Source organism: Hyperolius riggenbachi, chromosome 6 (genome assembly GCF_040937935.1).
Source record: "Hyperolius riggenbachi isolate aHypRig1 chromosome 6, aHypRig1.pri, whole genome shotgun sequence".
NCBI lineage: Eukaryota > Metazoa > Chordata > Amphibia > Anura > Hyperoliidae > Hyperolius > Hyperolius riggenbachi.
This window is the reverse complement of record NC_090651.1, coordinates 328,374,980-328,390,353: the sequence shown is the minus strand read 5'-3', so window position 1 is coordinate 328,390,353 and position 15,374 is coordinate 328,374,980. Positions and strand designations below refer to the sequence as shown.

General features: G+C 47.0%; 1 protein-coding gene across 4 annotated transcripts in view; it reads right to left on the bottom strand.

Moving 5' to 3' along the window:
• LOC137522901 (carcinoembryonic antigen-related cell adhesion molecule 6-like) overlaps positions 1-15,374 on the bottom strand; it is a 131,946-nt gene that overhangs the window by 58,558 nt on the left and 58,014 nt on the right. For all 4 annotated transcript variants that reach the window (XM_068243039.1, XM_068243040.1, XM_068243041.1 and 1 more), the window contains exon 3: positions 9,235-9,513. In XM_068243039.1, the coding sequence (XP_068099140.1) occupies positions 9,235-9,513 (279 nt within the window). The remainder of the gene's footprint in view (positions 1-9,234; positions 9,514-15,374) is intronic.

Sequence of the window (15,374 nt, the reverse complement as noted above, 5' to 3'; positions counted from 1 at the left end):
GTTTAGAGGCCCCTAGTAAGGGGGTTTATTTGTAAGTTTCCCGCCTCTTTTAAATTTCTCTGAAGAATAGCAACATGGGGGTCTCAAAACAACTCTCAAATGACCTGAAGACAAAGATTGTTCACCATTATGGTTTAGAGGAAGGATACAGAAAGTTTTCTCAGAGATTTCAGCTGTCTGTTTCCACAGTTAGGAACATATTGAGGAAATGGAAGACCACAGGCTCAGTTCAAGTTAACCCACAGACCAACACCAAGGACCTAGAACATCATCTTGCTGCAGATGGAGTCACTGTGCATCATTCAACCATTCAGTGCACTTTACACAAGGAGATGCTGTATGCGAGAATGATGCAGAGGAAGCCTTTTCTCCGCTCACAGCACAAACAGAGCCGCTTGAGATATGCTAAAGCACATTTGGACAAGCCAGCTTCATTTTGGAATAAGCTGCTGTGTACTGATGAAACTAAAATTGAGTTATTTGGGCATAACAAGGGGTGTTAAGCATGGAGGAAAAACACAGCATTTCAAGAAAAACACCTGCTACCTACAGTAAAATATGGTGGTGGTTTCATCATGCTGTGGGGCTGTGTGGCCAGTTCAGGGACTGGGAATCTTGTAAAAGTTGAGGGACGTATGGATTACACTCAGTATCAGCAGATTCTAGAGACCAATGTCCAGGAATCAGTGATAAAGCTGGAGCTGCGCCGGGGCTGGATCTTTGAACAAGACAACAATCCTAAACACTGTTCAAAATCCACTAAGGCATTCATGCAGAGGAACGAGTACAATGTTCTGGAATGACCATCTCAGTCCTCAGACCTGAATATAACTGAAAATCAGTGGTGTGAGTTAGGGCTGGTTCAGACGGACGTTTGGAGGCGTTGCGTTTGCTGGCGTCGCGTTCAGCAGCGTTCGTGTGCGTTTGGATGCGGTCGCGTTTTTTCTTCCCCTAGGGGGACATTAGCCGTCGCGGTTAACCTCCCCTGGAAGCTACATGTAGCTTCCAGGGGCTCCTTGAAAGCCAGGGAAAATCGGGACCCAAACGCCGCGTTTGTGTAAACGCGCTTGAAAGCTTGGTACAAACGCTCCCATTCACTTGAATGGGAGCGTTTAACACCAAGCCCTGAACGCTGGCTGTAAACGCTCTGCAAGCGTCCGTCTGAACCAGCCCTTAAAGAGAGCTGTCCATGTTCGGAAGCCATCAAACCTGAATGAACTAGAGATGTTTTGTAAAGAGGAATGGTCCAAAATACCTTCAACCAGAATCCAGACTCTCATTGGAACCTACAGGAAGAGTTTAGAGGCTGTAATTTCTGCAGAAGGAGGATCTACTAAATGTTGATTTCATTTCTTTTTTGTGGTGCCCAAATTTATACATCTGCCTAATTTTGTTTAAACACTTATTGCACACTTTCTGTAAATCCAATAAACTTCATTTCACTTCTCAAATATCACTGTGTGTGTCTCCTATATGATATATTTAACTAACATTTTTTTATCGTAACAACCAACAATTTATATAAAAAAATCATGACGATTAACAAAATTGCCCAAACTTTCGCATCCCACTGTATCTGTTTCATCTTTTCATATCTATTTTTATCCATATATTTGCAATACATAGAAGTATATTTTTGTTAGATCCCTACTATGCACAAGGCATCACTCATTTTGGACATGATAGATTGTTTACATCCACAGACAGGCAGACATCCTTTCCCAATGTCCCTTACACTTTGTATTTTTTTATATATCTTTTTCTCACACCATTTAACAGGTGTTTCATGCAATAACATCCTAATGATAGGACACTAGATACATATCACACCTATCCATAGAGGTCCACCAATGGTCAGATATCCATTAAATAGATGCTCTTTTGTTTAGCGATTATATGTCAAGGGGGTTAGATCGAGATTGGTATTGAAACCATGTGGCTCAAGAGTGTTTAATCTGTATAGCCGCATGGTGTCTATTGATTAGAGGTGTAGCGAACGGTTCGCCGGCGAACGGTTCCAGGCGAACTTCGGGGGTTTGCGTTCGCCTGCACCAGGCGAACTTTTGCGGAAGTTCGATTCGCCCCATAATGCACCATGAGGGTCAACTTTGACCCTCTGCATCAGTCAGCAGGCACATTGTAGCCATTCAGGCTACACTAAGCCCTGGAGCCCCACCCCCCCTTATATAAGGCAGCCTCCGGCGGCCATTACAGTCACTCGTCTGCCTGCTATTAGACAGACTAGGGAGAGCTGCTGCAGACTTGTTCTTCTAGGGACAGATTAGTTAGGTTCTTGGCTGCTTAGCTTGCTCCTGGCTGATTGTTATTGCTTTTATAGCACCCAGCAACAGCTCTTGTAAGAGCTCATCCTGTACTTTTTTTTTTTTTTTCTGTGTGTCAAACTGACACTTTTGTTGCATGCACAGCATTGCTAATTGATAGTGTGTGTGCCACTGCCAGCAGCCCAGCACATTCAGTGACTACCTGTGTGTGTGACAGGGAGCTGCACATTGTACTACCCAGTACTGCATATACCCCAGTACCTGTTGTGTATACTTAACCCACCTCATCACTGCATATACCTAGCTTTGTGTTGAGTGAACCCAGCTCACTGCATCTAAATACCTGTTGTGTTGAGTGAGAACCCACCTGGCCACCTCACTGCATCTAACTACCGGTTGTGTTGAGTGAGAACCCACCTCACTGCATCTTAAGTACCTTCACTGTTCAGTGAACCCAGCTCACTGCATCTAACTACCCAGTACCTGTTGTGTATACTTAACCCACCTCATCACTGCATATACCTAGTGTTGTGTTGAGTGAACCCAGCTCACTGCATCTAAATACCTGTTGTGTTGAGTGAGAACCCACCTGGCCACCTCACTGCATCTAACTACCGGTTGTGTTGAGTGAGAACCCACCTCACTGCATCTTAAGTACCTTCACTGTTCAGTGAACCCAGCTCACTGCATCTAACTACCCAGTACCTGTTGTGTATACTTAACCCACCTCATCACTGCATATACCTAGCTTTGTGTTGAGTGAACCCAGCTCACTGCATCTAAATACCTGTTGTGTTGAGTGAGAACCCACCTGGCCACCTCACTGCATCTAACTACCGGTTGTGTTGAGTGAGAACCCACCTCACTGCATATAGCTAGCATCCCCCCGAGATGGACAAAATGGACAAACCAGGTAGAGGAAGAGGTAGAGGCAGGCCCAGAGGAAGGCCACCAGGCACCGGCTGGTCTGTGCGAGGTGGTGTTTCTGTGATTTCGTGCAGACTTGTCCCAAAATACAGTGCTCAGAAGAAGGCACGTGCCATCACTTCCCAAAATCGTGAGGAGGTGATTGAGTTTTTAACACAGAACACCTCATCTCCCGCAGCCACCAGCGCTACAACAAGCACCACATCCGCTGCATTTGACACTTCGCAGGAGTTATTTGGTGGTGGTGGTAAAATCACTGATTCCCAGCCACTACTGCCATAACAACAAGAAGGCGCAGGTACACCACCTCATACGTCTGAGTTAGGTGGCGATAATATGGACGTAACGTGTGTGGATGGGGATGATGGTGGACCACCTGAAGTTGGTGCACTTGAGGAGGTGTCTGATGAAAGCACAGCTGGCCAGGAGGATTATGATGACGATTATACGGATACCACATATGTTCCCGGTAGAGGAGATGACCAGGGGGACAGTTCAGAGGAGGAGTCAGAGAGGAGTAGGAGGAGACGACTCCATGATAGAAGCAGAGGGAGCTCATCCTCAGAAACAGCTGGGGGCAGTGTCCGGCGCCATGCATCGCCAGCTATGGCCAGCCAGCACACATGCCCTTCAACGTCAGCTGCTGATGCCACCGTAGCGCCATCAGCCCAGGGGGGCTCAGCGGTTTGGAAATTTTTTCACGTGTGTGTCTCAGATCGGAGCAAAGCCATCTGTTGTCTCTGCCAGCAAAAATTGAGCCGTGGAAAGGCCAACTCTCACGTAGGGACAAGTGCCTTACGAAGGCACCTGGAGAGAAGGCACAAACAGCTATGGCAAGAACACCTGAGGAAAAGCAGCACCCCTCAAAAAACAAGCCACCCTCCTTCTCCTCTTCCTCCTTCAGGTGCATCGTCTTCATCCACTTTCTCCCTTGCACCTTCACAGCCACCCTCCTCCACACCGCCTCTTCCCTTGAGCGGTTCCTTCTCCTCTGCCCACAGCAGTACCCAGCTGTCCGTGAAGGAAGTATTTGAGCGGAAGAAGCAAATGTCTGCCAGTCACCCTCTTGCCAGGCGTCTGACAGCTGGCGTGGCGGAACTATTAGCTCGCCAGCTATTACCATACAAGCTGGTGGAGTCGGAGGCTTTCCGTAAGTTTGTGGCCATTGGTACACCGCAGTGGAAGATACCAGGCCGCAATTATTTTTCTCAAAAGGCCATACCCAAACTGTACCGTGCAGTTGAGAGGCAAGTGGTGTCATCTCTGGCACACAGCGTTGGGTCAAGGGTCCACCTGACCACGGATGCCTGGTCTGCCAAGCACGGGCAGGGCCACTACATTACATACACAGCCCATTGGGTCAACCTGGTGACCGATGGCAGCAAGCAGGGAGTACGTGGCTGCGCAGCAGACCGACTTGTCACACCTCCACGGCTTGCAGGCAGGCCTCCAGCCACCTCCTCTCCACCTGCTACCACCGCTTCGCTGTCGTCATCCTCCTCCTCCTCCTTGGCTGGTGCCACGATCTCCTCTCCAGCTACACAGCCCCAGCACCCCAGGGCCTATGCTGCATGCCAGGTATGACGGTGTCACGCAGTGTTAGACATGTCTTGCCTGAAAGCAGAGAGTCACACTGGAGCAGCTCTCCTGGCTGCTCTTAACAAACAGGTGGAGCAAAGGCTGACCCGCACAAGCTTGAGATCGGCAACGTGGTGTGTGACAACGGCAGCAATCTGATTGCTGCGTTGAATTTGGGAAAGCTGACACACATACCCTGCATGGCACATGTGCTGAATCTGGTCGTGCAAAGATTTGTGTCCAAGTACCCAGGCTTAGAGGATGTCCTGAAGCAGGCCAGGAAGTTGTGTGGGCATTTCAGGCACTCTTACAAGGCCATGGCACGCTTTGCGGAGATTCAGCGTAGAAACAACTTGCCGGTGAGACGCCTGATTTGTGATAGCCCGACTCGCTGGAATTCCACCCTGCTGATGTTCTCTCGCCTGCTAGACCAGGAGAAAGCCGTCACCCACTACCTGTATCATTACAGTACAAGGACACAATCTGGGAGGATGGGGATGTTGTAGCCCAACAACTGGACACTGATGCGAAATGCATGCAGGGTCATGGAGCCCTTTGAGGAGGTGACCAAACTGGTGAGTCGCGATGAGGGCACCATCAGCGACTTGATCCCCTACGCCTACTTCCTGGAGTGTGCTGTGCGTAGAGTGGTGGATACAGCTGTGGAGGAGCGTGAACGAGAAGAGTTACGGCAGCAGGAGTCGTGGGAGCCATTTACACACGAACCCGATGTTCCCACAACACCTGCGGCAGCACAGAGGGGGGGAAGAGGAGGAAGAGGAGGAGGAGGAAGAAGAGGAGTCGTGTGGGGAAGGAGAGGAGTCAGACTCTGATGATGGTGATGATGAGGAAGGTGTTTCTGTGAAGGAGGAAGAGGCGGCGGAAGAAGAACAACCGCGGCAGCCGTCACAGGGGGCTTCTGCTGCTCCACGTTCCCGTGGTATTGTTCGTGGCTGGGGGAGGAAGAGGAGTTGCGTCCCGTCACTGAGGAAGAGCAAGAGGAGATGGAGAGTACGTCTGCATCCAGCTTTGTGCAGATGTCCTCTTTCATGTTGTCCAGCCTGTTGAGGGACCCCCGTATCAAAAAACTCAAGATGAATGAACTGTTCTGGGTGGCCACGCTACTAGACCTTCGGTACAGGCACAAAGTGGCGGACCTCTTAGCAACTCAACAAAAGGCGGAAAGGATGCAGCACTTGCAGAACAAGCTGTCGATGATGCTTTACAATGCATTTAAGGGTGATGTGGCTGCAAAACGCAATCAAGGTACCACTGGCAGTAACCCTCCTCCTCCCAAGTCCACGCAGGCAAGGACAGGATGCTCCAACGATCTCAGGGTGATGTCGGACATGCGGACGTTCTTTAGTCCAACTCCTCGCCATAATCCTTCCGGATCCACCCTCCAACAACGCCTGGAGCGGCAGGTAGCCGACTACCTGGCCTTGAGTGTGGATGTAGACTCTGCGAAAAGCGACGATGAACCCTTGGACTACTGGTTGCGCAGGCTTGACCTGTGGCCAGAGCTGTCCCAATTTGCCATACAACTTCTCTCTTGCCCTGCCGCAAGCGTCCTGTCAGAAAGGACCTTCAGTGCAGCTGGAGGCATAGTTACTGAGAAGAGAAGTCGCCTAAGTCACGACAGTGTTCAGTACCTGACCTTTATCAAGATGAATGAGGAATGGATCCCGGAGGGCTACTGCACGACCGAAGACTAAGTCAGTCCCCACACACCACATCTCTGCCTGCAGGCCACTTGACTGCCTTCTCCGCCACCACCAACAGGGTCCAGGACTCTAGGCGGATTCCTGAATGTTTAAGGCCGCTGCTAGCAGCGGCCGCTACACTAATTTTTCTGGTGCGTGTACATGCCTGCCTAATTTTTCTGGCAGCACTGCGGGCGGCTGCAACAACAAAACAAAAGGCATGTACATGTGCCCATCCCCCTTCATGATCATTACCTTGCCGCGGTGAAGGGGCTTGCACATCACAATGAAGTAATGACCGCCGGCTATTTGAGTGTCTCGGGTGGGGGTGGCACACAAAAGATAATAAGGTCGTTGCTTCATTGTGGTCAGACCAAATTTGATCACCTGGACAGTCACTGTTGTTCTATCATTGAGCTACCACAGCCCGGCGACCATATGGGCTTGAAAAACGCCACGGCCTACACTCTGGCCACGGTGCACACCAGTCCAGTACGGCCATCACTACGCAAACAGCTGTTTGCGGTGCGTTACACAGTGAGTTTGGTGTGTCAGTGTGTAGCAGAACTCTAATTACACTCCCTGATTGATGTATACCCATGCGAGACGTTTTAAAGCACTTTAGGCCTGCAATTTAGCATTCAATGTGATTTCTGCCCTTAAAATGCTGCTTTGCGTCAAATCCAGATTTTTCCCCGGGACTTTGGGCATGTATCCCACTCCTCCATGCCCCCCTCCAGGTGTTAGACCCCTTGAAACATCTTTTCCATCACTTTTGTGGCCAGCATAATTTTTTCTATTTTTCAAAGTTCGCATCCCCATTGAAGTCTATTGCGGTTCGCGAACTTTTCCGCCAACCGAACCTTCCGCGGAAGTTCGCGAACCGAAAATCGGAGGTTCGCGACATCTCTACTATTGATAGAAGGATGTAATCAAAATCCCGCCTCCTTTCTGAAAGATTCAACTGATATCGTTTTTATCTTTGTGCCCTTGAGCGAGGCTCCATGATGCTCCCTATAGTGCTTGTATAATGGCATTTACATTTTTCCTTGTTCTATTTCCCTAAAATGCTCAAGTATGGGCCAGTGCACATCAAAAAGCGCTAGCGTAATTGCAAACGCTTACCGCTTTTTGAAGTGATTTTTCTAGGTGATTCTAGGCATGTGACCTAGTGATTTTCTATGCATGCCTAGCGATATTTGGAGCATTTTGGTGTAGCGTTTTTTATTATTTGTTACAGTAGTGCTGTAACTGAACAGCCTCTGTAACACAAACACTTGGAAAATCGCTCTGATCTAGCGCTTTTCAGAGCGATTTTCCACTTTGCGACACTTAACGTTGAGGCTGAATTGCTTCAGGTATCAGTGCAAATGCTGCAGAACCTGTATTTGCGCTTGGAAGCAAATCACATCGCTCTGGTGTGCTCTATCCCATTTAAATACATTAGCCAAGCGCTTTTCAAAGTGCAAGCATTTTAAAAAGCACTCAGAAGCGCTCTTGGTGTGCACCAGCCCTACCCTTGCTTTTAAATCCCTCTTAGTTTTACCTACATGCAGTATCTTGCAAGGACGCTCTATAAGATAGACTGTTCTTTATGTATTACAATTCATGAAACTGTTTATTTTATACACAGGTAGTCCCCAATTAACAACCAAGCTAGGTACCGTATGATCATTCATAACCTGAATCCGTTCTTAAGTCGGAACGCCATATCAGTTTCCTGTACCTCATTTGTACCCCCAGTGCCTCTAGTGTCCCCACCTGTGCCACCTCTGCCTCCACTGTGTCCCTCTACCTTCACTGTGTCCCTCTGTACCACTTCTGCCTACCTTCTGTCTCCATTTGTGCCTCTTTCTCTCCAAGTGATGATTGTAATGTGCTAATTTCGCTTACGAGCCAGAGAGAGATTAATCTACCTGGCTATCTGGGGTTCTCTTTGGACAACTGTTGAACACAAAAGGCAAGGCCATGCCTGGCTACAACTCCTTAAGCAGTGGCTGGATGGTGTAATGGTTAAGGGCTCTGCCTCTGACACAGGAGACCAGGGTTTGAATTTTGGCTCTGTCTGTTCAGTAAGCCAGCACATATTCAGTAGGAAACCTTAGGCAAGTCTTCCTGCTACTGCCTATAGGGCGTGCCCTAGTGGCTGCAGCTCTGGTGCTTTGAGTCTGCCAGGAGGAAAGTGTGGTATAAATGTTATTTGTCTTGTCTAATTTTTCTCTTGGATTGAGCATAAATGGTACATGCTAGGCTAGCTTCAGCTTGTAGTGTTGGTGGTATAATGGATATGGATAGTTACCTACTATACACTGAGACCTGGGTTCAATTCCCAGCCACGGTATGTAAGCTGGCTTTTGAAATACTATAATTCCCTGGCAGATGAGTCCCTCCTCCCTCTGGTAGGAGTGAGTAGGGATGGTGGAGGGCCTTCCTCCATGTATTAGATCTCTTGAAATGTGTTTTATATCATTTTTCCATTCAGTAGAAATTTTTCTAAATTTTTAAATTCGCCTCCCCATTGAAGTCTATTGCGGTTCGCGAATGTTTTCGCAAACCAAACTTTCTGCGGAGGTTCGCGAACAGTGTTCGCGAACTGAAAATCGGAGGTTCGCGACATCACTAAAGGTGTGTACCAAGTTTGGTGAATACTATGTTTAGTCACCAAGGTGGTAACAGAAACATATGACTCACAATCCTTATTAAAGACGGTAGTGGATTGTGCCCATAGTCCATCTAGTTCTTACCTGATACAGTCAGCTGCAGGGTGTTGCTGGTGTTGAAACTGACAGGATTCTGGATGACACAGGTGTAGCTTCCACTGTCACTCGCTGTGATTGGCTGGAAGTAGAGGTAGGAATCGCTGCAGGCCACATTATGCCCGGAACAGATATCCATCCCATCTCGAAAGAAGATGTAACGAGTTATAGACTGACCACTCCCATCACAATGGAGAGACACATAGGTATCACTGACAAGTTTATTGTCAGTGCCATTACTTGTGAGGATAGGGGCATTGAGGGGAGCTAAAAAAATAGAAGAAATTGTATGTTAAATTTATATGCATAAAGTGACCACAAGCAAATTTCCCTTTAATGCCCACAATTATCGAGAAATAATTTTTCTTTAAGTAATAGCATAAACAGCATGTTGAAGAGATGCTCAGCTGGGAACTAAGGGCTGGAACCCACTAGAGAGCTTTTTTGAGCATTTAGGGTTCGCTTTAAATTGCTAACGATTTCCCTAAACGCTCTGCCAATGTAAATAAATGTAACAAGTTCCACAGTAGCAAAAATTGCAATCGCAGGACATGCAGCATTTTGGGAGCATTTGCACTCCAATGTAAAGTATTGTAACGCTGGCAAATCGCTAATGAATCGCTACACATAGTGATTTGTGTGTGATTTTTAATTAATGCAAAGTGTAAAAATATAACAATTTGAAATGACAGAATTAAAATTGCAAATCGCTACACAAGCGCTGGCAAAAAGCTTACCCTTTTTAAAATCGGTACCAAAATTGCCAAAACAACGCTCATGAAATCGCCTACAAAACACAAATTCAAAACGCTAGCGATTGTGATAGTGATTTGCGATTTGCAGTTGGTTCCCGTTGCCCGATTAATTTGGTTTGGACTTGGCAACTATCCAGTATTTTGTGTAGGCATATTTCGATGGTAGGTGCACACATAACGTAACATGGAAGGCCACGTTTTATGTCATGCGTATACTTTTTTGTGTGCGTTTTGTACTGCGTTTTTGGTGCATTTGCGTTACCGTTTTTTTTTTTTTTTTACTGCAGATGTGTTTTTCAAGCATTTTGTGTGCTTTTTAATGTGTTTAATGTGTTTGCGCATACGTGTTTTGTATGCGTTTTTCATACGTTTTATGCAAATAATAGGAAGACAACAGGAAGCAAAAATACATTGCAAAACTTTTTTTTTTCCCAAAAAAAAGCATATAAAAACACATGAAAACCGCATACCATTGCGTTTCCATTGACTTTCATTATGTGCGTTTTTGATTCGTTTTGCATATTATGCAACAAAAACAGCCGTTTTTGAAAATGCACGCATAGTGTCAGACTGGGAGGTGGAAAAACTGAGGAAATCCACCTGCTGGCCAAGCAGGAGTAACCCTGTGATATCACTACCAATAGAAACCTGCAGCAAGGCTTCACTGTGAGCAGCAACACCTGATTACTGCTGCTTGGCCAGCAAGTGGATTTCCTCAGCTTTACCACCTCCCACTCCGACACTGCGCACGCATAGAAAACATATATGAGTTTTTACATGCATTTTTCCTGTGGCCCATAGATTTCTATTAGCGGCAAAAAGGCAGTGTTTTACGCAACGCTAGCATTTCTGCTAAGTGTGCACTTAGCCTGAGACATTTCCTGCTACAAATTGGGAAAATTGAAATATACCGCATTAGATTTTCTATGCTGATTGCTGTTGTTTTCTCTAACACAGAGTGGCAACAAGCACCAGTTTCTGTTTGTCACACTTCCAGTCACTGCACATTGCAATGAAAAGACAATTTCAGCCAAGAAGATAGGTCCTTATGCATAGTGGGAAAAAATTAGGTTTGCGGTTCGTGTTTTGCGAGAGCTAGCAGGATCCTGCCTGCATATCATTAGTGATGTCGTGAACATGAAATTTTCAGTTCAGAAACTCTAACTTGCTGCAAACATTACCGAACCGGCAAACCGCCATAGATTTCCATGGGCAGGTGAGTTCTAAAACCTATAGGCAGGCTGGCTTTACATCACAGGAGCCTATAGGCACAGATGTCCTGGTACATTAGACTCTATCCTCCATGGTCCTACAAACCCCCACCAAAATGTACCACAAGTGTGCTGGCTGCCCAGCTGTCATCTCTCCCCTACTTCACCTGCCTAGAGTACGTAGCCACAGGTGCCCCTTAGTATTAGAGTATTAGGTAGCCAGAGGTACCCACAGTATTAAGTAGCTAGAGGTGCCCCTGTGAAATGCCAAGAGCCAGGTGAGTAACCTTATTTATACTCTGCTCAGGACTCTGTATAAGTAAGGAGGGAGCAACTCAGGGAGGGAAGTGGACCGCCTTTCCATCAGGTGCCTGTAGGCACGAGCCTACAGTGCCTTATGGTAAATCCGGCCCTGCCTTTAGGGGCTGTTTCTGGCAACAAAAGTGATGGAAACGTTGTTTCAAAGGGCCTAACACCTGGACCGTGGCATTCCAGAGGGGGATCCAAGTCCCACCAAAAATTGCGTACTTGACGCAGAATCGTGTTTTAATTTCTAAAAGGCAGAAATCCCATTACATTCCTACATTTGTGGAATAAAGTGCTGCTTTAAATAAACTGGTGTGTGTACATGTCCATCAGGTAGTTACATATAGTTACATATAGTTATTTTGGTTGAAAAAAGACATACGTCCATCGAGTTCAACCAGAGAACAAAGTACAACACCAGCCTACTCCCTCACATATCCCTGTTGATCCAGAGGAAGACGAAAAAACCCCCACAAGGCATGGTCAAATTAGCCCCAAAAGGGAAAAATTCCTTCCCGACTCCAGATGGCAATCAGATAAAATCCCTGGATCAACTTAATTAGGCATTACCTAGTAATTGTAGCCATGGATGTTTTTCAACACAAGGAAAGCATGTAAGCCCCCTTTAAATGCAGGTATAGCGTTTGCCATAACGACTTCCTGTGGCAATGCATTCCACATCTTAATCACTCTTGCTGTAAAGAACCCTTTCCTAAATAAATGGTTAAACCGTTTTTCCTCCAGATGAAGATTTTTGATCCAGAGGAAGGCGAAAAACCCTTACACGGCATGGTCCAATTAGCCCCAAAAGGGAAAAAAATCCTCCCTGACTCCAGATGGCAATCAGATAAAATCCCTGGATCAACATCACTGGGCATTACCTAGTAATTGTAGCCATGGATGTCTTTCAACGCAAGGAATGCATCTAAGCCCCCTTTAAATGCAGCTATAGAATGTACCATTACTACTTCCTGTGGCAAAGCATTTCACATCTTAATCACTCTTACTGTAAAGAACCCTTTCCTAAATAAATGGCTAAAACATTTTTCCTTCATGAGCAAAGCATGTCCTCTAGTCCTTTGAGAAGGCCTAGGGACAAAAAGCTCATCCGCCAAGCTATTATATTGCCCTCTGATGTATTTATACATGTTAATTAGATCCCCTCTAAGGCGTCTTTTCTCTAGACTAAAGAAACCCAGTTTATCTAACCTTTCTTGGTAAGTGAGACCTTCCATCCCACGTATCAATTTTGTTGCTCGTCTCTGCACCTGCTCTAAAACTGCAATATCTTTTTTGTAATGTGGTGCCCAGAACTGAATTCCATATTCCAGATGTGGCCTTACTAGAGAGGGGCAATATTATGTTAGCATCTCAAGTTTTTATTTCCCTTGGTGTAAGGGTTAGGCCCACTTCACACTGACAGACAAAACGCTGTGATTATCGCACCGCAAACAATTGCAAAGAGCTTTAGTTTATGAAGTGCGCCCAGTAATGCGGCAAAAAAATCCCCAGCGCTGCAGAGCCTGTCTTAGCACACAGGTCATACAGATACTCATCGATGGCTCATTCTTGTTCTAACATCATGAGTAGGGATGGTCAGAAATGCAAATTTCTGCTTCCGCAGAAAATCCGGTTTCCGCCATTGCCATGGGGCTGGTAGAAGCCCCAGGTAAGTGAAACTCATTTTTTTATTTTGCTCGGACATTCCCTTTAATAGTAAAGCCCCTGTAGGTTCTAGAAGCACCAAGTTTTCAGGGTTTGTTAAACAGAAGAGTGTGAACAAGAGGAAAAATAATTTTTTCAAACAATTTCCACAAAAATCCGCCTAACACACTTGTATTACCGATTTTTGCATTCGCATGTGGAAATGCAATTTCCGATTGGAAATGCAGAAATTGCATGCCCGAAGAACGAGCATCCCTAATCATGAGTGCTGAATTGCAGCGAGTCTGGCTTTTGCAAATTAAGCACCTAACCTACATAAAAAAATATTTTTTTAAATATTTGTTGCAGCTGAGGTGACACTGACAAGAGATGCGGTGACTTGTCTCTGCACACGGTACAGGTTTACACATACAAAATTTTCATTTTGAAAAAAATATTTTTTTGCAGCCACTGTAGCAGAGGCCAGAACAATGTTGTCATGGCATATACATTTTAGGGAGGGGACCGTGTGGGAGATGTGCCTACACGGGGCGTCCCTGTTAAACAACGCAATTCACGATTGCGTCCAACCGAAGCCTCCCACCTGAATGCTAATCTATGTAATTCCTGCTAGGTATGGTACAGCAGGCAAAGGGTGTATGACAGTGCACCTGATTGGCTGACAAGCGTCTGCTGGCCAGATAGAGGCAGGATATTGCTCTGACTGGAAGTTAGCAATTGTGTTTGTTGCAGTTGGCATTCAGTTTAGAGGTGGTGAGGTGAGTTCCCTGGAGGTGAGAGGTCCAGGGCTTGCCCGCACTTCCCTCTAGGTGTCGCATGGTGGTTTGGGGGCCCCAGTGAGTGAGAGAGACCTGGGGCCCCTGGGCTGTCATGTGGACCAGTGTTTGTGATTTTAAATTTTATTTTTTGCAGCTTCTACGATGCGGTTGACAGGTGAGTGGTTAGGGAGGGGACCGTGTGGGAGATGTGCCTACACGGGGCGTCCCTGTTAAACGACGCAATTCACGATTGCGTCCAACCGAAGCCTCCCACCTGAATGCTAATCTATGTAATTCCTGCTAGGTATGGTACAGCAGGCAAAGGGTGTATGACAGTGCACCTGATTGGCTGACAAGCGTCTGCTGGCCAGATAGAGGCAGGATATTGCTCTGACTGGAAGTTAGCAATCGTGTTTGTTGCAGTTGGCATTCAGTTTAGAGGTGGTGGGGTGAGTTCCCTGGAGGTGAGAGGTCCAGGGCTTGCCCGCACTTCCCTCTAGGTGTCGCATGGTGGTTTGGGGGCCCCAGTGAGTGAGAGAGACCTGGGGCCCCTGGGCTGTCATGTGGACCAGTATTTGTGATTTTAAATTTTATTTTTTGCAGCTTCTACGATTCGGTTGACAGGTGAGTGGTTAGGGAGGGGACCGTGTGGGAGATGTGCCTACACGGGGCGTCCCTGTTAAACGACGCAATTCACGATTGCGTCCAACCGAAGCCTCCCACCTGAATGCTAATCTATGTAATTCCTGCTAGGTATGGTACAGCAGGCAAAGGGTGTATGACAGTGCACCTGATTGGCTGACAAGCGTCTGCTGGCCAGATAGAGGCAGGATATTGCTCTGACTGGAAGTTAGCAATTGTGTTTGTTGCAGTTGGCATTCAGTTTAGAGGTGGTGGGGTGAGTTCCCCGGAGGTGAGAGGTCCAGGGTTTGCCCGCACTTCCCTCTAGGTGTCGCATGGTGGTTTGGGGGCCCCAGTGAGTGAGAGAGACCTGGGGCCCCTGGGCTGTCATGTGGACCAGTGTTTGTGATTTTAAATTTTATTTTTTGCAGCTTCTACGATGCGGTTGACAGGTGAGTGGTTAGGGAGGGGACCGTGTGGGAGATGTGCCTACACGGGGCGTCCCTGTTAAACGACGCAATTCACGATTGCGTCCAACCGAAGCCTCCCACCTGAATGCTAATCTATGTAATTCCTGCTAGGTATGGTACAGCAGGCAAAGGGTGTATGACAGTGCACCTGATTGGCTGACAAGCGTCTGCTGGCCAGATAGAGGCAGGATATTGCTCTGACTGGAAGTTAGCAATTGTGTTTGTTGCAGTTGGCATTCAGTTTAGAGGTGGTGAGGTGAGTTCCCTGGAGGTGAGAGGTCCAGGGCTTGCCCGCACTTCCCTCTAGGTGTCGCATGGTGGTTTGGGGGCCCCAGTGAGTGA